Here is a 24,104-nt window from a genome sequence, read left to right on the forward strand (position 1 = left end):
GCAGCCTCGACCTGCTGGGCTCAGGTGATCCTTCCGCCTCAGCCTTCCAAGTAGCTGGAAACACAGGTAAGCGCCACCATGCCCAGCTAATCTATTGATTTCTTGAAGAGACGAGGTCTCACCAAGTTGCCTAGACTGGTCTGGAACCCCTGGACTCAGGCAATCCTCTTGCCTCAGCCTCCCAAAGTGCTGGGATTATAGGCTTGAGCCACTTCTAACGGCATAGATTTGTTTTCTCTATTTTTGTACTTTACATAAATAAGATCATAAGGATGTGCTCTTTTTCCGTTTCACCTCTTGCTCGCAACACTGTCTCTGTGAGATTCATTCATATTGCTGCATGTAGTTGTAGACCATTCATTCTCACTGCTGTAAGCATTCCACTGGGTGAATACACTAGGCTAATGTTCATGGACATCTGGGTAGTCTGCAGTTGGGATTACATGTCTTTTGGTGAACATGTGTATGTCTTTCTGTTGGCAACTCAGTATTATTAACTTATTTATTTGTGCATTGGCTGTCAGGTAAGCAGCATGAGGCAGAGATTTTCCTTTTATGCTGGGCAGGCGAGACCTCATCTCTACAATAAATCAAAAAAATTAGCCAGGTGTGGTAGCGCGCCTGTAGTTCCAGCTACTTGGAAGGCTGAGGCGGAAGGATCGCCAGAGCCCAGCAGGTCGAGGCTGCGGTGGCCGGGAGCGGCCACTGCACTCCAGTCTGGGCGACAGAGTGAGATTCCAATTCAAAACAAACAAACAAACAAACAAACAAACAAAACTACTATGTTCCCTGTGCTGAAAACGTTTGGCACATAATAGGTGTTTAATAAGCATTTGTTGAATGAATAAATGAAATTCTTTTTCCTTCTTTTTTCATGGATCAGAATAGTAACGAACCAATCCTTCTCTCTCTTTAAAGAATAAGAAGTTTAGTTCTGTATTTTATCTTAAATACTCAATATATAATCCCTACAAAGATATTAAGAATTCACTGTAGGAAAACTTCACATAGACTTCTGCCTCAGGAGAGTTGCATAAAACTACTCACCATCTGGTAGATACATAATCAGTATATGGTGGCTGTGACCTTAATTCTCTTGCAAGTCCAAAATCAGCTATTTTCACAAGTTCTGGACCCATACAAAGCAAATTTTCTGGTTTCATGTCTCTATGAAAAAAACCTTGGTAACATAGAGAGAGAGAAAAAATAATAAACCATCCTGTTTAAACATAGCGTTATTTAACTTATAAACAAAAATGACTGAGCCTCTCTATCATAATTAGAAAGAAGATCTTAGGAGAAAAATAAATCATGTTTATTGTCTAAGAAGTGATGGAGTATGGGGACCCTGCTTTCAAAATGACTTGGCAAGAAAGTTCGCACTGTATAGAAGATCATGAAAACTACTCATTTAACATGTATTTTTGTGCTTCCAGGAGGTTCAGACACCGGGCAAGACACTGTCACATAATGATTATCTCCATTCATTTGCACAATCACCTGGAAGAGATATTGTTATCACTATTGTGCAATAGAGGAGGAGGTTGGGGCCCAGAGAGAAGTGGCCTAATTAGTGTGTGGGGCATACACCTCATCAGGGCTCAGTCAGTGCAGCTCAATCCTTGAATACACTAACTTGTTTGAAAAGTCCACGAGACAAAGATGGCACTCCACACACTACAATTTCTTCCTTTAAAATTACCGTACCTAATGCTCAGTTCTCCCTGATAGCTATGTCATTCAAAATCCAATAATTATAATATTTAGATTACTCATTCAATATATAAAATAAATGGTTAGTTACCAAAGCTCGGGGGCAGCCCAAAGAAAATGAGGCAGAAAACCCAGGGGGACAAAACAACAACATTAAATCAGATTTGTCTGTCAGGGAATCATTTTCTAAGGTGACTTAAAGATACTGGTTGTACACAGATGGCTTGGATTTGAATGGCCTCGTGAAGCAGGGTACCTAGCGGGGATCATTAGAAGAGGGTTTTCTTGTTGCTTTGGGGCTAGGAAGACTTTCTGAGGCTAAATGTTTTTGATCACTTCAAAGCCAGTGTCTACATTTGTGACATCTGTAACGGCTTTGTATTCTGAGGTTATCTTACTCAGAATAGCTGGTACAATCCATTTCAGTAAATATTCAAGAGAAATCCATTGAACTTTTGTAATGTAATGACAGAAATGGGAATGTGTGTGATGGTAAAGCAAAGTGACAGTAATACATAAAATCTTAGAGAACTAAACCAATTACTTATTTGTACAGTTGAGGATTTTCCCATCATAATATAAATATATTGGTAATTTAGTCCTATTTTAATTACATATTAATGTAATTTTTTTTTGACAGCAACCATTTAAAAATATTCTTTTTCTTGAAGTATTACATATTAGATGCCTAACTACAGCAAGAATAATTTGGCTTTTGTAAAAATGTCTAATTGTTCTTAGAGCCTGGTTTCCTAAATCACTATACAGTCAACTACACAGCCAATTTTAGATTATTCACATGTCAATTAATTTCAGCCACAATTTTTAAATCCTAAACTAACTTCCTCCTTCAACCTCTTAGGCTTTGGAAGTTGATGAGAGCATAAATCAGCCAAGACAACTATTAGGTTGTTACCATGCTGATCAGAGTTTAAAACAAATTGAAGATCAGGAATCCATTATGAATCATTTAAATAGCATATAATCCTTTATTTCCGTATAATTAGTAAGTTACTGATCTTTACCAATGGATTGTAGTAGTTTATGATGTATTCAGACTTTTTACGCATCCCAATAGTTTATATGAAACAAATAAAAAATAAAGGATTCAGAAATGCTCTTAAAGTACTTATAAGAAATCCTACACAGTATTTTTAGAAGATAAATTATTTCCTGTAGCAGTTAAAGGAAAAAAGAAACTAATGGCAACTTTTGAGTGCCTATGTTCGGAACACTACAATAGTGTGGCACAAATGTTTCTAAACAGATAGTGATTCTAAACAAATGTTCATTAAAAATATTTTTTGGACTAAAATTATTTTGGTTTGCTAGATATGTAAAAACTACACAATATAAAATAAATAAATAGGAAAGTAATAGAAAATGGAACAAGCACTTGCTTTAATTTCTCTCAGAGAATAGAAACAACTAAATGCAAATACTAAGGAAAACTATAAAACACCACACCATGAGTGCTTTAAATTAAATGCTAATCAATGGTCATGCTAAATCAAAGCAGTCTAATCTTTTCCAAAAGAGGCTCTTTTAAAATTCATTTACATGATGGAATTAGGGAGAATGAGGCTATAGGACAGGTTTATAAATGGCTCCGACTAAAAGCTGATGATCAAACTGTTAAAAACGTCTGCTATGGAGGAAGATAGTTAGTTATAGACGATAGAAATTCCATTTTATACAGAATTACAAACATTCTAAACTTTTTTTTTTTTTTTTGAGTCGGAGTCTCACTCTCGCCCAGACTGGAGTGCAGCGGCCGCTCCCGGCCGCCGCAGCCTCGACCCGCCGGGCTCCGGCGATCCTCCCGCCTCAGCCTTCCCAGTAGCCGGAACTACAGGCGCGCGCTACCACGCCCGGCTCATTTTTGATTTATTGTAGAGATGAGGTCTCGCCTAAAAAAAAAAAATGTCAGCGTATGTAGGCACATATTCCAAACTTGTAGTTATCCAATGTAACAGTAACAGTTCATACACAATTTCAGTGCAGTTTGACAGTAACCTAAAGAGGTAGGGAAATGAAACTTAAAAGAAACCTACCATGTTTATGGATAAAAGCCAGCCCTTGCAATATTTGATACATAATATTTCTGATGACTGACTCAGGGAACAACTTGTTTCTGTGAAGAAATGAACCAGCAGTCACATAATTCTGTTAAGCAAGCTACCAACCAATCAAAAGAAAGCGTATACATTCCTCCTGCCTCAGTGCCTCTGTTGGTCTCATAATACTGGTTAAAGGTATGATTTATAGGTGTATAGTGTTAAAGGTCATACATTTAAAACATAGAAATTAGGTGTGTGTGTGTGTTTGGTTTTGATGCTTGGTAAACTCAAATCCAAAACTGAATATATTACACAAATATTAAATAGCTAAATTCTAAAGTGTCCCAAGAGGAACAGAGTAAACTGGAAAACTGAATCATTATCAGATTAGCCAAGTGTGCAAATCTGTATTATGTAGGCTTTAAGAGTTTTATGGGCATAAATGCTTCCATTCCATTCAGTATATTGGTGTTATCCAATGGAAATATAAGAGCCACAAATGGGAGCGAGCCACTAACATTTTTCTAGAAGTCACATTTATAAAAAGCAATTGAAACAGGTGAAATTAAGTTTTAATACTAATTTCATTTAACCTAATATATACCACATATTATTTCAACATGCAATCAATGTCAACATTAACACATTTCTTTTTTGTACTAAGTTTTCAAAATCTGGTACATAATTTACATTTATGACACAGTTCAATACAGACATTTCAAGAACTCAATAGCCACATTTGACTAATGGCTACTGTACTGGACAGCGCAGATTTATGTGGTTTTCATATAGGGTCTAAATAAGATCCTATTAAAGGCTAAATGAAAGCTGAAAAATATTAATCTCTGCCAGGCACCAAATAAAGTGACCAACAGCTAATTCTTTGAACCTGAAGCCATGCTGTGTTTCAGAAGTTATCATCTTAAGGTTTTAAACTTTATAATAATTTCAACATTTTCTAACATCTTTATTTAAACATGATTGATTAATTTAAAGGATCAATTCAAAATGCTTTTAATACACAGAAAATGGCCTATTTTCCCCACAATATATTGTTAACTATATTGTATGCTTATATTATGTTCTAAAATGTCCCACCATTTAAATCATCAGGCTACCAAATGGACCAGAAATACACAACACACAGAAAAACTCACTTTCATAAATTATAAATTAAATTTTAAATAAACAAAATAGCTTAATGTTTGTCAATGACATAACTTTATGAAAAGAATGCTATATGCTGAAGTTAAAGTTATAGTAACTAGTGCAAAGGTTTATGTATATTGCTCTTCAATTAAAATAGAACAACAGCTTACTTGAATAAAGGACTTTTAAGTAAATTTTTATCTTTAAAACAATGTTTCAGGAAGTTAAACTACTCAAAATAAAATGTACAAATATAACATCCTCAAATAGCCTTCATCACTTACAATTGTTAATGGCCAAATTTATTTATTTAACACTAAATAAGATTCTAACAATATTACTTTTATTTCCATTTAATTTAGAAATCTAGAATAGAATCATAACATTCAAAACTTGATTCTTTATAGTGTTCACTTGCTATTTCATTAACCACTTCAACTGGTAGACTTATATATACTTTCAAAAGCAGATGAAAAAATATATACATATTTATTTTTTTAGAGTCTCACTCCATCCCCAGGCTGGAGTGCAGTGGCACACTCACCACAGCATTGACCTGCTAGGCTCTGGCGATCCTTCTGTCTCAATCTTCAAAGTAGCCAGAACTACAGGTGCATGCTACTACACCTGGCTAATTTCTATTATTATTATTTATTGTAGAGATGAGGGCTTGCCAAGTTGCCCAGGCTGATCTTGAACCTGTGGGCTCAGGCAATCCACTCACCTCAGCCTCCCAAAGTGCTGGGATTACAGGCTGAGCCACTGAGCCCTGCTATATTTCAAATTTTTCTTCAGTATATCTTGATATCACATGTATATATTATCATTTCATATTATTTTAAAGTACAAAAATTATTAGAAGTCAAAAGTTAAGATTATCCATAATTCTACCACCTGATTGAGAAATTTTTGATTTTTCAGTATTCTAATCCAGCCCTAATCTATTTGCATGCATAACATTTGTATTAGATATCAATGTTACATAAATACAATTTTGATTTGTGCTTTCCACTAAGTATTTTCATAATCCTTTTATTTTTCACTTCTAAGGGCTGAAGTCCATCAATATTATATACTATCATTACCAACCTTTTCTCCCACTGATATTTATTTTAAATAGTTCAAAGAGATCAATGAAACCTAGCATAGTCATTTAACAAAATATAATATCTATGGTAACTATATAGACTATCAGCATTAAAATTACTTGTAAGTGAATGAATCAAATAAAAAATTTTATCATCACTAAAATTACAACTAAGTAAAAATCATCTATGCCTATATGCAAAAGCTAGAAAAAACTCTAGAAAAATTTAAAAAATGAATTTGAGGGATAGATATTTACTTTTATTTTAACTGGTAGTAATGTTAAAATGCTGTCAGCCTGGAACACAACAGACATTCAAAAAATATGTTTGAAAGAAGAAAAAATAAAATTAAAGAAAAATTCACTTCCCATCCTTAGACCCTGAGTGAGTGTGAGTGTGAGTGTGAGTGTGTGTGTGTGTGTGTGTGTGTGTGTGAAAATAGAAATCAAAACCATTACGTTGGAAAAGTACTCTATTTCTAAACATTTTATAGTCTTTTATTGAACAACTCTGGGCTTTAAAAGCAGGCAAAAGGACTTTAATCTCCCAGATGTGACCAAAACAATAATCACCAGAACATTATCTCCCCAAGTCCATAGTGGAAGACTGAAGTTCTCCCTTCAGAGATTCTGTCCATAGGTTTAAAAATTAAAATTAGAATTTGCTTGGGATTGGTAACACACTAAGTTTTATCACTCACTTGGGCATTTTAATAGAGGAGTTTCTTAGATCCTTTCTTTAAAATTGCTTTATTCCTTTCTCCATTCCTTAATTAACTGTTCACAAGAAGCTTGGGAAAGCAATGAAGAAAATGTTCTCAATACTGCCCAAGGCCAGCTGTATAACTGAGTACTAAACTATAGACAGATTTTTATTTAAGAAGTATAAATAGATAGTATGTGCGTTTATATAAAATATTGACTTTGGCTTTTAAGCATTTACAACAGAGAAATGGTGGCTGTGTCACAGCGGGTTCTTCTTCAATGTTAAATGCTATCCTTAGATAAAGATAACAAAATAGTTAATTTAAATCTACACTTAGAGTGAGATAAGTCTATATATCATAAAGTATGACATATTGGAAGGATTCAAATAGCTTAGGAAATAATGGGGGAAAATGACAGTTTCCATAGAATAACGACATACCTGTCTTTCATTAATTGATAGAGGTTTTCTTTCATATATTCAAATACAAAATAAAGATGGTCATTTTCTCTGATAACTTCTTTCAGTTTAATAACATTGGCATGATTAAGTTTCTTCAGAGACTGCAAAACAGCAAAGAAGCACTAAAATTTCTTTTAAAAAAAGTTATAGAAGTTGCCCAAATCTCATCATGCTAAGTATGATAACTACCTTAAGCAATTTTCCATTTACTCTGGATTCAGTAATGAATCTCATTTTAATATCTATATAATTGTTTTAAGTAATAAATTTTAAGTGCAAAAATAAACCAAATCAACAATAGCTATAAAGCAATTCAGTCACATTTTACTCTTGGTCTAATAAATAGGTCCAACTTTTATCTAACTTAATCATGTGAAATTCCATAGAAAGGTCTCCAAAAACTTACCCAAGTCTTTAAGCATAAAATCTAGATTGTTTTTCTTTTGATAACATGACTTAAAATGCTCTTTTAAAAGTGAGGTTAGGCAGGATGTGGTGGCTCAAGCGTATAATCCCAGCACTTTGGGAAGCTGAGTTGAGAGGACTGGCAGGCTTGAGACCAGCCTGGGCAACTTGGTGAGACCTCATCTCTACAATAAATCAAAAAATTAGCTGGGAATGGTGGTGCATGCCTGTAGTTCCTTCAACTTGGAAGGTTGAAGTGGAAGGATCACCTGAACCCAGCAGGTAGAGGCTGCGGTGGCTGTGAGCATGCCACTGCACTCTAGCCTAGGAGACAGAGTGAGACTCCAACTTAAAAGAAAAAAAAAAGTGAGAGTAAACTCTCAAATATGAGAATGCAAAATATCCTGTTCTCTAATGACATTAGAACAAATGAGAAATTAATTTAGGAAGATGAGTGCAAAACATAAACACAATTATTTTTGGAATGCTTCCCAGAGAATAGAACAATTTTTAGTTATTGTCCTCAGTCACAAGATAGAGTTAAGGTCTTCTCAGGTCTTTTCGTCTTTAGAATTTTACCTTAACTTCTCTCAAGTTCATGCATTCATCCCAAGAGTAGAACTTCCTCTTCATCCTAAAATAAACAAATAAAAGTTTAGAGCTAGTGACTGAAGATTCAAAGATTCTTACTCTGATATTGGTTCACTTTGGGAAGGCTATATTTCCCTTTCCTCCTCTTTATAAGAAAATCATCTTCCTTCTATATATTTTAAGGCTGCTTGGTAAAGGCTCATGCCTATGTTGTATCTGAAATTATACTTTATCACAAAGGTGAAAGAATTACCATTAGTCTTCCTTTTGGGGTGAGTTCTTAACATTCTAATCAGTTTAATTGTACTTTTCTAAAAGGGACTCTTCCAAATGTCCTCTCTTTCTGAATTTTAAGAGATAAATATGAAACATTAGACTTCAAAGGGGGGTAAAGAAACAAATCACAATTTTTGGTAACAAATTTAGTCAGTGATTTGATCTGACAGCTTTTATATCATTACCTCAGCTTTAGACAAGACCCATAAAGTTAAGTGATTTAAGTCAGCAAAACTTCAGAAGTAACTAACTTTAGAAATAGCTTTTCTGAATTTTGTTCTTTATATCTCTTTCATCCCAACATTGGTTACTATTAGAGATAAATATATGCAAAAAATTTGGCACATATACACGTTGGAATACTACGCAGCCATAAAAAAGAACAAAATCATGAATTTTGCAGCAATCTGGATGGAACTAGAGTCTATAATACTGAGTGATCTCTCACAGAAACAAAGATCTGAATATCACATGTTCTCACTCATATAGTGGACCTTGAACATCTACCATAATACTATAAAAAAAGGACTGACAGTGGTGGGAAACTATGGGGTGGGGTAGGGAGGGGAAGGGAGGTGGGACTAATGGTAGTCAGTATCCGTGGGATGGGGAGACATCCCTTATTAACAAGGGTGACTGAACGATGCACATTTGTATACCTAACCCTTAACTGTACCCCATAATTTAACAATAAAAAATATGTTTTTTTTAAAAAAAGAGATAAATATATGCAAAGCATATTTAGAGCAAAAAGTATTTCCACTATATATACCACAGAGTTTGTGCTTTTATATGAATAAATTTTTTACCACCCAAAATAGGAGATAAGAAAAAACAAAAATTCATATTCTAAAAAAATATTTCTTCAGGTACAGAAATTACAGGGCTGGACTGTGAAAAATAATGAAACACATGCTACTGTTTCCATTTAGTATTACAATCTCCTGTTGTGATGTTCTAGATAATCTTCAGGAAGTTTCGAGTTGCCTTTATTAATTAGAATAATTAATTATTCTATGAAAAGCCTCTATGAAGACATAATACACAGATAAGGAAACAAGTAAAAATTGGCAGCACAACACCAAATGTAGGCTGTAGAATTGCATTGCTGGACACAAATCCTTGCTCAGATGATCACTGACTGCCATGACCGTGAACAAGTTACCTAAAGACCTATGTCTTAGTTACCAATAAAGTAGAAATTACTGCATAAGAAAAGCTTATTGCAAACTGCTTTGTTCAGTACTCAATAAGTAGTAGATGTTTTTATTTTTACCAATATCTTGTATTGACTACAATAAGACATGAAGGGTATCACTGCTATTATTTCTAATATATCCTCAATGATCGGAATTCATTTATGTCACTCATGTACTAGGCATTTATGAAGAAGCTTGAGGAAATTGAGAGTTTACTGGCTTAGTAAAATATACTTTTCAGTGTTATAGATTTATAAAATGTCTTGCTAAAATGCAAAAGGTATACCAAGCACAATAATGAATTTAAAATAAAACAGAAGCCAATTCAAGTACAGCTATAAATGAAAAATACTTTAATAAAATAATCATATCCATCCAAAACTGCACATATAATCTGCTAGGGATTCTTAAATAAGCAATTTTAGAATTTAAAAAGTATCCAATCTTTTAGAAGACAGACAAAATATATTTAAGTTACTTTTCACAATTCATTAATAATTGAAACCTTTACTTATAAAATCTGTACTCTTTTCATTCATAGTTACTAATATTCTACTTTCTTTCTAATAATTACCACTTCTCAGTAATACGTCCTGAAGGTGCCCATGTATCTGTCTACAACAAATACAGAAGATTCCTTGCGAAATAATTATTCCAAAGACAAACCAATTCCTTAGAATAGCTAAGAAAAGGCATTTCCTTTTAGGTTCCTTGCCCATCTTCTTTTACTTATTAATTCATCCAACATCTACTATGTGCCAGGGCAATAAATGAATCAGAGATGGTTCCATGGAGCTTCCCATCTAACAGAGGAAACAGACTCTAGACTAGTTAATACAAAATAGATGTACAAATTAGTCATAAGGATTATGAGATAGGGCAATAAGGGGATCTTTGAAAGATTTAGATCATTGCTAGATATTTAACATTTTTGTACTGCAGAAATAAAAATTAAAATGAAAAATGCATTTCCAAAAGCTGAAAATTAAAGAAATTTTCATTAAAAAAATAAATAAGTAAAGATTTGATGGTCAGGCCCTTTCTATAAAACAATGTTTCAGCTGAGACCTGAACAATAAAAGATTCTAGCATGTAAAGACAGAAAAAGATGCTACAGGCAGACAGAAACAGCTAGAAAAATCTGGCTGGTTCTAGGAAATAAGTCCATTTCAGGCCAATCTTTATTTCTTTAATCTCCTGAACTAATTTTCATAGTTATTCCCAACCACTCATCATAAGAAAACGACAGTGCTATTACTAGGTCACCTTTTCTGCTCTGCTTTTTCTCCGTAGCACTTACCACAGTCTACCATACTAAATAATATTTATTAGATTAAGTCCTTCTCCCCATCCCCAAATGTAAGCTCCTTAAGAACACTCCTGAATGCCTAGATCAATTTTTGGCATATAGTAGCTACTCAAGAAATATATGCTAAATGACTGGATGAATATCTGCACCCACAGGCAGGCTTATGAGGACCTGCCCTCCCACGCACAGAAGACCCTCAGAAACGGAACTTCCTCTCAAGTACATAAGGGCAGAGGTTAATAAATATTTGTTAACTTAATGAGTTAATAAATATTTGTTAACTTAATGAGATGAAGGCATACCATCCTCTAGCATGAACTGTATGTTATAACCTTTTTTTTTTTAAATGGCAGCACACAAGACAAGGTTTCTTACCAGTAACCTATATTAAAATTCCTCAAAGGAAATTTTCAAAGAGGAAACTTTTATTTTGTTCTTTATAATGTTCTCCAACTTCTAACCACTCACCCTCCAACACATCCTAGCAGGTTTTGACTGCACTTCTAGACTGTTCAAAAGTTTGCCTGTTGGATCAAGTATATACTTTCTTCCCCGTTTTTACATGTACAAATTACACCGCTTGTCCTTCATCTGCCAACTGCCATGGCTCACCCTCGTTTTTTCCAGGTCAACTTCATACTGCCTAGCTTGCAGCCTCTTCTCCACTTCTCTCTTCAGCTGAGTATGTCTCTTTCCAACAGACACTCCCAGCCCAACACTTGACTCCTGTCTCTTCTGTTCATAAGGTTTTGAGAACAAAAAAATACCTTCCTTCAGATAACCCATTTCCTTTCAGGGGGACATATTTATTGCCCACTTTTGAAAATTAAGGACAGGCAACTCTTCTTCATCTGCTACACAAAATGTATTCGACATGAAATTATTTTTAATTTGGGAGGAAAAGAATGAATGGATTTAAAGTGGTATCCCAAGTGATACTTAGAATATTTATGGCCTGAATTGAAAGTGCCTACAATTGTATACCACCTAGTATAAGATAATGGAATATTATGGGGCGTGAGTTGTATTAGGAACAAATAGGAATAAACTGAGTATGAAGAGTAAAGAGTATAAGATCTGTAATTCCCAGGTAAAGTTTATTCCTTTGTATTAGGATTGAGAGAAATGACAAAGCTTTCTTGCATGAGTCTTGAAGGCAACACAAGGTCAAAAATTATCCAAAGATCCTGTCCTGTTCAGAACCTTGAGGAGCAATGGCTATGGTGAACATTCATGGTGATAATCCTGCCAGTAACCTGGTCTCACTGTTCTTTAACTCCTAGGAGATGCTTACCTCTGTCCAACCACAGTCATTCATAAACAGCTTATTATGAGGAATGGTTCTGCTCTCTAAGACCTCATCATTTACAAGCTCACACTCTGACCATGGCCTTCCAATCTTTTGCCAACATTACCCTTGAAACTACTTTATATGCCCTCTTGTTTAACTCTTTGCTATTCCTAGAAGCGCTGGCTTGGCTTGGCTTGGCTTGGCTTGCCCCCTCAGCAAGCTTGGTCCCCATGATCAGCCTTTCACTACGACTCTCAAGATCCCACATAGATTCTGAACATCTCCCTCTTCCATTATTCCACCAATCCTGCCTTGCCATTCTCCAGTCTGCTTTTCACACATATTGGTGAAGGCAGGAAGAAAAGTCAGGTAAGCACTCCCAACGGCTCCACTTTCATATTCATCCCATGTAATCTCCAAGATCAGGTACTATAAGACTCAAGCCCCTTCTGATTCTCACATCTGCTTCCCCACAACCACAACTATCATGAACCTTGCATATATCTTTCCAGACCTCTTAAAATACTTTACATACAAGTGTATTTGTATACGATAAAGTATTTCTTTGTGTGAATTTACACAATCATTTATTTCATCTCATTTTGTCAGATAATTGCACCTCCTTTCTTTGGCTTTTGACTCATTGAAGTAGTGAGGATCTCCAGTGTAATCCTAATTGGTAGGATTGACAGCAGGCATTCTTGGGTATTTCACATTAATATGATAAATAGTATAGGCTTTCTTCGGTTAGGGAAGTTTCTTTTTATCCTATTTGCTAAGAGTTCTTTTTAAAAATCATGCGTTATTTAAGAAATAAATTTTTTAAAATTCATAAATTCATGCATAGGTATTGAATTTTATTAAGCCCATTCAATACAGTTTTCATTTCCATGATTGTACATTTACTTATTTAATAATGGGCATTTAAAAATATTTTATATTATAATTCTCTTATACATACAATGTTTTAGACCATGATATTTTAAAACATTTGTTAAAGCATTTAAATTTTAGATTGCCATACTCTGATTGATGTAGTGATGTGTGGGTGATGAGTCTACCACGACTTGTTCTGGTAGAAGCCAACTGCCATGTCATGAGGATATTCAAGCAACCCTCTAAAGAGGCCAAGAGGAGGAACGCCTGAGGAGAAAGTGAAATCTCTTGCCAACAGTCAGTACAAACTTTCCAACTTTATGAGTGAGTGTCATGGGTGGAACTGTGTCCCCTAAAAATTCATATATTGAAGTTCTAACCCCTAGTCTTTCAGAGTGAGACAATATTTGGTGCTAGGGTCTTTAAAGAGCTACTTGAGTTTAGATGAGGCCTTTTGGGTGGGCTCTCTTCTGATAGGTCTGCTTTTCTAATAAGAAGAGGAAATTTGAACACACATGTACAGAGAAGATTGTGTAAAGACACAGAGAGAAGATAGCCATCTGGCAAGCCGAGGAGAGAGGCCTCAGAAGGAATAATCCTGCCAACACCTTGACCTCAGACTTCTTGCTTCTAGAACTGTGAGGAAATAAATCTCTGTTGTTTCAACCACCTAGTTTGTGGTACTTTATTATAGCAGCCCAAGCAAATTAATAGAGTGAGCCACCTTGGAGGTGGATTCTTAAGCTAGTCAACCCTCAGATAACTGCAACCTTGGCTGAACTACCCAGTTAAGCCACTCCTAAATTCCTGACCAACAGCAACCGTATGAATTAACATGTTTTATTTTAAATCACTAAGCTTTGGAGTATTTTGTTATGTAGCAACAGATAAATACAGTGGATTAAAAAGAAATAATTAAACTAATAATAATTCTGCTTATTGATAAGCTCATGTGCCATTCAGAACTCAATTTAATGTTATGTATGCCATCTGATTTTAAGGATTTATTTTAAAGAAATGTTAAGCTCTACTCTGTACTCAACTTCAAATTTTAAAAACAATATGAAGATTACCTTTAGTTTCATTCCAAATGTATCATGCATAAAAAGTGAAGCATTGATATATTTTTGGTTTATCACTGTCGCTGGACAAGCCAGAAAAATAAAATAACAAACACAGGAATCAGCAGAGTTCCTTTTTGGCATTTCCCCCCGCCAAATGACACTCCTCATTATCCAGAATAGCATGGGTCAGAACTAGACCTCTCTCTGTGCTCGTATATATTCTCAAGCTAGCAAAAGAAAGCCAAGATCAGAATTTTCAAAGGCAGACTTTGCAGTGTTGCACACGGTACCTTTTGATGGCCACCAGCTCCCCAGATTCATTACTCTTGCCCATAAGCACACTCCCATAGGTGCCGTCCCCCAATTGTCTCATGGTTGTGTACCGATTCATCTTAGAAAAAGAATGCAGAAGTTGTTGACTGAAGTGATTTCCTTGTTGAATATAAATCTGAATGCTTCTTAATTTTTATTCGTTTTGGTCCTCACACTGTCATTGCTACACTTATGACAGGGTTGTCGTCATTAAATACAGGCTCTTCCTCAGGATTATGTAGGTTCATGAGATACAGCAATAAGGAATCTGGCGAGAAAGCACTGCTTCCATTCTTATGAACACCCTATAAAAAAGAAAACAAGAATAAAATGAATTAGAGTCTTCAAAAATGTTATTGGTAACCTAGAGCACAAAGAAAGATTATAAATAATGTAAATACTAGTGTGTTACACATTTGTCAGTAAATCATTTGTGCTATCTGGAATGAAGTTCACATATAACAGACAGAAAATACTCGTTTGGCAAAGCTTCATTTACGTGGTACTCTGCTAGTTAACCTATGAACATTCAATATTGGCATAATGACTTGCATGATTCCTTTTTTATTGACTATAATCTATATTATTCCAAATCAGGCTTTGGAAATTGACATATATACTACATTTATTTTTTAAATCAAGTTTTGCATTATAGTTAACTTAAAATTGTACTGTTTGTAAATTCCCTGTAGAATACAAGTACCCCAATTAGGTATGTATAAAACAAACTTTTGTTTTATATGAAAGAAATAGTAGCCAGGCTCGGTGGCTCAGCCTGTAATCCCGCGCCTTTGGGGGGCTGAGGTGAGTAGATTGCCTGAGCCCGAGGGTTCGAGACCCGCCTGGGCAAGTTGGTGAGACCTCATCTCTACAATAAATCAAAAATGAGCCGGGCGTGGTTGCGTGTGCCTGTAGTTTCAGCTACTTGGAAGGCTGAGGCGGAAGGATCACCGGAGCACAGCAGGTTGAGGCTGCGGTGGCCGGGAGCGGCCACTGCACTCCAGTCTGGGTGACAGAGTGAGATGAGACTCCAACTCAAAAAAAAAAAAGAAATATTATAAAATTTCATACTCTATATTACTAATATGCTACTTTATTTTACATTAAACTAAGAACAATTTAATTACAGTTAGAAATTAGTGGCACACTACATTCATACAAAGAAAAAAATGCAAAACTGCATTTACATATAGATATCTATTTGGGAATGCGTGTGATTAGATTAAATTAGGTGGAATTCAAGAGACGTAACCACAAAATTTTAGAAAGCTACACCTCACTGAAGGATAAAAAGACCTGGATTAAGAGAATGGAGACAGGTATGGCATGTCCCAGATAGGGGCTGCTCTTCAGGACCAACTTCCAACTCCTCACATTTATAGGCAAAGATTTCTATCTCCTGGACTTCAGCTAACATCATTGTAAAACAAAGGCATTCTAGCTCTAAAGTTCCATGAATCTATGAATATATATTGAATACCAAGCAGACAGACACACACAGAGTTTTGCAATGACTACATCAAAAAAGACACTCACAGATACAGACTCTCTTATAACTAAAAGGGGGGGGGAACACAAACTAAAATAAAAGCTTAGTAAAACTATGATTTTATTACCATTTCTTTTTTATTTTTTATTTGAGTTGGAGTCTCACTCTGTCGCCCAGACTGGAGCGCAGTGGCCGCTCCCGGCCACTGCAGCCTCGACCTGCTGGGTTCCGGCGATCCTTCCGCCTCTGCCTTCCGAGTAGCCGGAATTACAGGCGGGAGCTACCACGCCCGGCTGATTTCTTGATTTATTGTACAGATGAGGTCTCGCCAAGTTGCCCAGGCAGATCTCGAACCCGCGGGCTCTGGCAATCCACTCACCTCAGCCTCCCAAAGCGCGGGATGACAGGCTGAGCCACCGAGCCCGGCTTTTATTACCATTTCTACATCAACACAACTGCTTTTTGTCCCAGCGGCCCACTTGTGAATGGCACTAAGACAGCAAGGGCCAGGTAAATGCGAGACCCATGTCAGCTGGTGGCCATATCTGTCGATGCTCCCCAAGCCCTTTAGCTTGGTAGTGGCAGTGGGGCTACATGTGGCAGTGGATAGGCTACTCTGCCTTCTTCCTTAAGAGGCCACCTCTTCTACACCATTAATGCCACACACTAAAACAGACACCATCAACAGAAATCCCTGTTTACTTTTTTGTAGAACACAGAAGTAAAACCCATGAAACTTGTAGGAAAGGAACCCCATTAAATGAGATGGTATTCTCTTCCAGGTATTCTAAAATTGAATCACATAACATTAAATCTGTAAGGACCTTGAAAATCACTAAGCTCAAAACTTTCGTTTGATGGCAAATTCTTTGCTCTAAATTGTTGATTTTTATTGAAACTAACATATGCATAGGTATACCTTTAAGCAAATAATGGAATAAACATAGGACGGTAGGTATTCTTGTGCCCAATCATTTTCTACCCTTCCTGTACAGAATCATCCAGTCCTGTCCTTGTCATGTGATGTATGGTGCCTGATACATGGGTAAGTTTGCTCATGAGCCACACCCCCACTTGGCCATGTGACTTGCTCTGGCCAGTGAAATGTGAGCAGATGTGACACAGGCTGTATTGCACAGAGGCTTTAGGAGTTACCCTAGGATGCTGCCTTGGCTCTTCTATCCACCAGGAGCATGGCAGGTCCCAGACAGGGGCTTCTTCAGCCTGGGGCCTGGGTAAAGAAAATACATGAAACACTATGGCCAACTATAGTCAGAAGTGATGGGAGTGAGAAATAAGCTTTGTGGTTGCAGCATCACGTATTACTGAAGCAAAGGTGACCGATAATTATATCAAGGGTCATAGGTGCCCTTTTCCCCTTTTAACTGTAACAAGGTCACATAGATCTACTTTGCCTGTGCTCTATAAGTGGAACAACAAAGCCTAGATGTTCGTACATCTGTTTACAACATGGTCTACCCAATAGTTTAAGCCCACAGTTGAAATCTATGCTCAGGAAAAAAAAAAGATTCAAAATATTACTGCTTATTGACAACGCTCCTGGTCACCAAGAGCTGGGATGGAGATAAAGAAGATTAATGTTTTTTTCATGTCTGTTAACAACCATTCTGCAGCCCATGGATCAAGGAGTAATAATGCTGACTTTCTTAAGATTACTTAAGAAATATATTTTGTAAGTCTGCAGCTGTCATAGATAGTGATTTGTCTGATGGATTTGGGCAAAGAAAGCTGAAAAACTTCAAGAAAGGATTCACCATTCTAGATGCCATTAAGAATATTTATGATTCATGGAAGGAGGTCAAAATATCAACATTAACAAGAGTTTGGAAGAAATTGATTTCAAATGTCATAAGTGATTTTGAGAGGTTTGAAAGTAGAGGAAGTAACTGCAGATTTGGTGAAAATAGCAAGAGAACTAGAATGAGAAATGGACCCTGAAGATGTAACTGACTTTCATGATCAAACTTGCATGGATGAGGAGGAGCTGCAACTTAAGGACGAACCAAGAAAGTGATTTCTTCAAATGGAATTTACTGAAGATGCTGTGAATGTTGTTGAAATGACACAAAGGATTTTGAATAATACATACATAAATTCAGTTGATAAAGCAGCAATAGAGTCTGAGAGGAATGACTCCAAACTTTTTCTTTCTTTCTTTTTAAAGCACGCTTTTTAAATCATAAACTCCAGTTTTGAAAGAAGATCTACTGTGGGTAAAATGCTATCAAACATTATCACGTGCCACAGAGAAACCTTTCATGAAAGGAAGAGTCAATCGATGCGGTAAATTTTATTGTTGTCTTATTTTAAGAAATTGCCACAGCCACCTCAACCTTCAACAACCACCACCCTGATCAGTCACCAACCATCAACATCAGGGCAAGATCTTTCCCCAGCAAAAAAATTACAACTCATTGAAGGCTCAGATGATCATTAGCATTTTTTAAAGGAATAAAGTATTTCTAAATTAATGTATGTACATTTTATAGACATATGCTATTATTGTACACTTAATAGACTTTAGTATAATGTAAACATAATTTTTATATGCACTGGAAAACCAAATAAAATGTGTGTGACTCACTTTATTGTATTATTTGCCTTGCTGTGTCAGTCTGAAATGGTACTCACTTAGTACTACCACTTTTACAAAAGGAAATAATAAAAATTGCTTCTCTATCATGCAGGAATTTTAAATCAACAAGGACATTTTGTAATTGACAAAGTAGTTAAGACTTCTTTAAACAGGCTTTCTGGGAAAAGAAACTTAAACATGCACAGAAAAGGACAGTAAAACTATGTTATTTCCTATTTAAAGAAAAGTATTTGTTCACAGGAAATTTCAGAAGAATCCTGGCGGGGAGGGCTTTTAAATAACAAGGTGTGTTTATTAATTTAACATTTATCTTACTTTATATAGATAATGATCCCTTCAAAGTCACATATAAAATAATTTAGGCTATGCTAACTCTATTGCCAAGATCTTTAAAAAAAAGAGACCATTGCGGTAGAGTTTACTTTTATTTAGGGGTTTCTTCTTCTTCTTCTTCTTTTTTTTTTTTTGAGTTGCCCAGGCTGAAGTGCAGTAGCATGCTCACAGCCACCCCAGCCTTGACCTGCTGGGCTCCAGCGATCCTTCCGCCTCAGCCTTCCAAGTAGCCAGAACTACAGGTCCACGCTACCACGCCTGGCTAATTTTTGTTTACCACACCTGGCTAGTTTTTTATTTATTGTGGAGACAAGGTCTCACCAAGTTGCCCGGGCTACTCTCGAACCTGCAGGCTCAGGCAAAGATTACACTGAGCCACCGAGTTCAGTGGTTTCTTCATTTTTATCAAATTAATCCTGAGCTAATGGTCTTAACAAATGCCAGTAAATGATTCCCCATTTGTCTGAAAAAAAGAAAGTTTTTATAAGTGGCCTTTACATTATGCATAGACACTGATTCCAAATATTAAGGCCTTAATATAGAGAAAGACAGTATCTCTGTACATGGTTCCTAACCAAAACATGTATTTGCTTTTCTTAATTTTTTCTTTATCTGTATAAGCAAATGAAATTTGGAAAGATCTTTTGGGTAGCTTGTTTTGTTTCGTACTACTTGCTATGATTAAACAAAACATGCGCTAAAATATATTCTCGTCATTTAGGATTCTATTAAATCAGTATTTTGCAATTTCTCACCAGCATATAAAATTCCTGTACCATTTAAGCTACCATATTGAAGGTGTCATACACCTATCTCTCTCTCTCTCTTTTTTTTTTTGAGTCAGAGTCTCACTCTGTCGCCCAGGCTGGAATGTAGTGGCACGCTCATGGCCACCGCAGCCTTGACCTGCTGGACTCAGGCAATCGTTCTGCTTCAGCCTTCCAGGCGCCTGCCACCACACCCAGCTAATTTTTTGACTACTGTAAAGACGAGGTCTCGCCAAGTTGCCCAGCTGGTCTCGAACCCGTGGTCTCAGGCAATCCTCTTGCTTCTGCCTTCCAAAGTGCTGGGATTATAGGTGTGAGCTCCCACGCCTGGCTACACCTATCTCTTTTAAGGAAGCGTGCTTTTTCTACTGATTCTTTTTGGTTAATAACAGTGTAGAGACTATCCATGGGGAGACCCCAAAACACTAGAATTTATTTATAAAAAATTGTGTATTTATTCTTACATGTTTAAACTTCAGTCACTCAAAGTACCTCCATTTGATGCAATATACCTATTGAGATGCTTTTTCCACTGCTCAAAACGGTTTTTTAGCTCATCAATTTTAATGCCTTTTAGTGCTTCTGCTGTTTTTTGTTTCACCTCTCGCACATCAGCAAAACCTTTCCCTTTGAGAACTTCTTTCATTGGGGGAAACAAACCAAAAAAAAAAATCACTCAGGGTAAGATGGGGTGAATAGGGAGGGTAGGGCATGGAAGCCATGACATTTTTGGTCAAAAACTGCTGAACATTCAGCACACTGTGGACAGGTGCGCTTGTAAATCACACATTATGAAATGGCAAATGTGTTGAATCTCCAAAAAAAATTTACTGAAGCCAACACAGTCTTTCACATCAACGCTAGCTGGTACACTGATGCCAATGAGTTCCTAGAGCACGCACCTAATGGGGGAAAGCCTGTACTACAAGGGGCCCATCTTCATAAATAATCCTGGTTTTTTGGGGGGGGTCCCCTCATATTTGTGCAGAGGCCATCATGTTCTTCATGACAGTAACATTATAAAATAAAAACATGAAAGGATTAAATGACCTGTCTATGATTAATTAGAATCAATGATGGCATTGAAGCTGCTCCTTTCTTTTTTTTGAGTTGGAGTCTCACTCTGTTGCCCAGGCTGGAGGGCAGTGGCATGCTCATGGACACTGCAGCCTCGACCTGCTTGTCTGAGGCGATCTTTCCACCTCAGCCTTCCAAGTGGTTGGAACTACAGGCATGTGCCACCATGCCTGGCTAATTTTTCTTGATTTATTGTAGAGATAAGGTCTCACCAAGTTGCCCAAGCTGATCTTGATCCCGTGGGCTCAGGCAATCCTCTCACCTTGGACTCCCAAGTACTAGGATTACAGGTGTAAGCCACCACACCAGGCTCCTTTTCGAGTGTAGTCTCCAACCTTTAAGTCACCCATTCTTATGAACTGGTGCCAGCTTTTACAATCACTGATGCAGCTAAAGGAAGTATTCTCTTTGCTCCAAAACCATGCAGACTAGGTCCTATAACTCAAGTTGCCCGCCCCCCACCATTTCTACCTTAAGATCCCCAATGCAACTCCTCACTCTAAAATACCAGATACTGCTAAGTCTGGAGTGCAAGTGATACTACTTTCTACCCTAACTAAACCCTAGGGCTATATCAGAATCATTCAGATACTTGCAAAGTATAGAAAAAAGTAATAGAAAGAATGAAGGGAAAGAAAGTACCAGACATTAGAACTTGGAAGGTTAAGGGAGAAGGTGTCTACTTAGAGCTCTCTCATGAAAATCATTTTAGAAATGTAATGGTATAATGGCATTATCTTCTTTTGACCAAATTATTTTCATATTAACACCTAAGCAAAGACAAATATTTGAAGGTCTAAGATGCAGAAGTATTGTGCAATTCTGAAAAAGGAAATACTGCTTGAGAAGGGAATGGAAAAGGAGTGTTATTCAAGAGGTGGAAACTAAAGTTAAGAGGTAAGAAGGTACCAGAAACAATGGCCCAATAGCCTGAAAAAGTGGAATTGATTAGTTCTCTCTCTTCCACCATTAAGGCCATTAGCCACCACTATCACCACTGCCCTGGGGTGGGAGGATGACCAAGAATCTACACCAACACTATTAGCACAAGAGAGCATCCAGTCATGGATGACTTTCTGCATTGGCCTGCAAGTCCAGCCCCTTCTGGAGTGGCTATTGTGGAAACCCCTCATTCCAAACTTAATCAACCAACTTTCTAATAAATACCAGAATCACAAGTTTGTTTTAGTCGAGAAAGGATATAGGATAGACTATACTTATACTGAGGGAAGAATAAACAAGAAACATGACCATTTCCCAGTTTCTTTCTGTTTGAGAGGTAGACACAACATCGATTTTTAAAAGGTCAGATTTGTGCCCCTGTGAGAATCTGTCCAGTTTAGTCCTACCTAACCTTTAAGTAAAACAAGTTTTACTTAAACTTTTACTTACTAGTTAAACTTTTGTTCCCTAAAAAAACTTTGGAAAAGCCTCCTTTAGCCATAGTAATGACAAAATAAACACTCCAGGGTGAGAAGCTGATCCTTTTAGCTGTCCTGTCTAGTCCCCTGAAAATACAGGTACAATAGTCTAATGTAAAGAGGAATAAATATAAAGTCATAGCTTTTTAAAAATCATGATTCCCATGTGCCTACTCATTGATAGCACATAGACAACAAATTTTATCAGTTTAGTATAGAAACTATGATTACTAGTCAAAAAGTAGTGTATACAACTTTAAAAAATACAGACTTCCTATGGTTCTCCAGTTCACACACAATATTTCTCCAAAAGTTACATATATTCTTCTCTGTTGACCTCTGGAAAACTAATTCTGCAAAATAAGGATGCATTAACATAGCTTCTTATGTACATGAAAAATGTGCATGCTATATATGCAAGAAAAGACTCAAGTAAATGTAATATAACTATCATCCCCAATTAATTTAGTTGTTAGGAAATTGGAATTTTCTACAATCAAGCTATAATATTTATTGACTTTCCTATGAGTTAAATAAACCTTATATTCCAATTTAAAGAAAGACACTTATTTAGAGGCTGAATTATAAATTTACACAAAATAAATGCCCTTATAATTTATCTCCCATTCTAGTTTTATATATTTTTAATCTAATTGCTTAATGACCATTTATCTAAGTACACAATTGTTGTAAACTTGGGCTCTACTCTCAACAGCTTCTGCCAGTTAATAAGGGATTTAAGGATTAAAGAAGATTAACATAGAGGGCAAATGGAGGGTAAAACTTGTGCCTGCCAATCACTGAACAGATAAGGCTTGGGTGTCTTCCACTTGGTTTTCTAGAACATACTATAAGGGTGTCATTCCAAGGTTGGCATTGACGTTTGTAATACAAAACAAAACAGTAATTAACGTTTCAAAAGTCTCTAAGTTGTTTAAAAAGTAACACAGGAAAAAAAGATTTCAAACTAATCAAGTCATGTTTACAGAAATTAAAAGAGGAATTATTACAATGAAAAACAAAGATTCTTTCTTAAACAGTTAAAGCAGAGTTCTCTGTGCTGGTACTCACAAATTATTTAAACACAAACAAACAAACAAAAACCCCACTCGAAGAAGAAATCAAACATCCTGCCAAAAGCCATGTGTGCAAGCAGCAGGTGGCCCTCAGGGGAAGTTTCTCCTTCCCTGTCAAGCCGCTGGGGAACTGGAGGATCGAGAGGTCAAGGCCGATCAAAAGGCTGGAAAGTAAATTTCGTTTCTACACTATTTTGACCCAATGGGTTGTTTTTCTGATTAAAGTAAATCTGATAAATTTTGGTTCCTTCTGAGAATTATAACTAATGTCTGTTACTTTTAAAGATCAAACACAATTACAAAAATCTCTTTCCTTGTAGAATTCCGATTACTAGCCACTAGAAGCCAGTTTTATGCTCCGCGAGTCTTAATGTCCCTAAATCAAAATGTCTTATGTGCAGAAAAGGAACAGGCACTCTAATCCCATTCCGGAAACCAGGGCTTACACACCTCCCGGGGCCGGTCACACCCCGCCTTGCCAGGGAGGGGCGGTCCTCGGGGCCCCACGCGTCCGGCCGCCGCGGGTGGGCGACCCCCTGGCTCCCGCGGCTCCCGGGCCCGCCCGCGGCCGGCTTGGGGCCCCCCGGTGCCAGGATGCCACTTCTTTCACCCGTGCGTCATTTGGGATGCGCCAACCAAGGCTGGATTCGGACCCAAGCAACTTTCCTCCCCCTCCTTTTAAATGTTTTAACGGGCCTGAACTCCGTTCCTCTGTCTCCCGTAGACCCGATCCTGCCGCTGGGTCCTCGGGGAGTTTCCCTCTCAGCCCGGGCCGCAAGCGGGGCCGGAGTGTGGGGGGCGGGAGACCCCAGCGGGGAGGGTCG

At 36.9% G+C, this 24,104-nt stretch overlaps 1 protein-coding gene across 1 annotated transcript in view; it reads right to left on the reverse strand.

Annotated features, from left to right (window-relative positions):
- Positions 1 to 24,104, reverse strand: part of MAK (male germ cell associated kinase) — a 62,369-nt gene that overhangs the window by 37,922 nt on the left and 343 nt on the right. The window contains exons 2-6 of the mRNA XM_021713921.1: positions 14,479 to 14,805; positions 8,162 to 8,216; positions 7,157 to 7,278; positions 3,768 to 3,847; positions 1,048 to 1,180 (exon numbers count right to left, since the gene is read on the reverse strand). Of these exons, the coding sequence (XP_021569596.1) occupies positions 1,048 to 1,180; positions 3,768 to 3,847; positions 7,157 to 7,278; positions 8,162 to 8,216; positions 14,479 to 14,579 (491 nt within the window). The 5' untranslated portion in view covers positions 14,580 to 14,805. The remainder of the gene's footprint in view (positions 1 to 1,047; positions 1,181 to 3,767; positions 3,848 to 7,156; positions 7,279 to 8,161; positions 8,217 to 14,478; positions 14,806 to 24,104) is intronic.

Source organism: Carlito syrichta, unplaced genomic scaffold, assembly GCF_000164805.1.
Source record: "Carlito syrichta isolate Samal-C Ts95f unplaced genomic scaffold, Tarsius_syrichta-2.0.1 Scaffold304855, whole genome shotgun sequence".
Classification (NCBI taxonomy): Eukaryota; Metazoa; Chordata; class Mammalia; order Primates; family Tarsiidae; genus Carlito; species Carlito syrichta.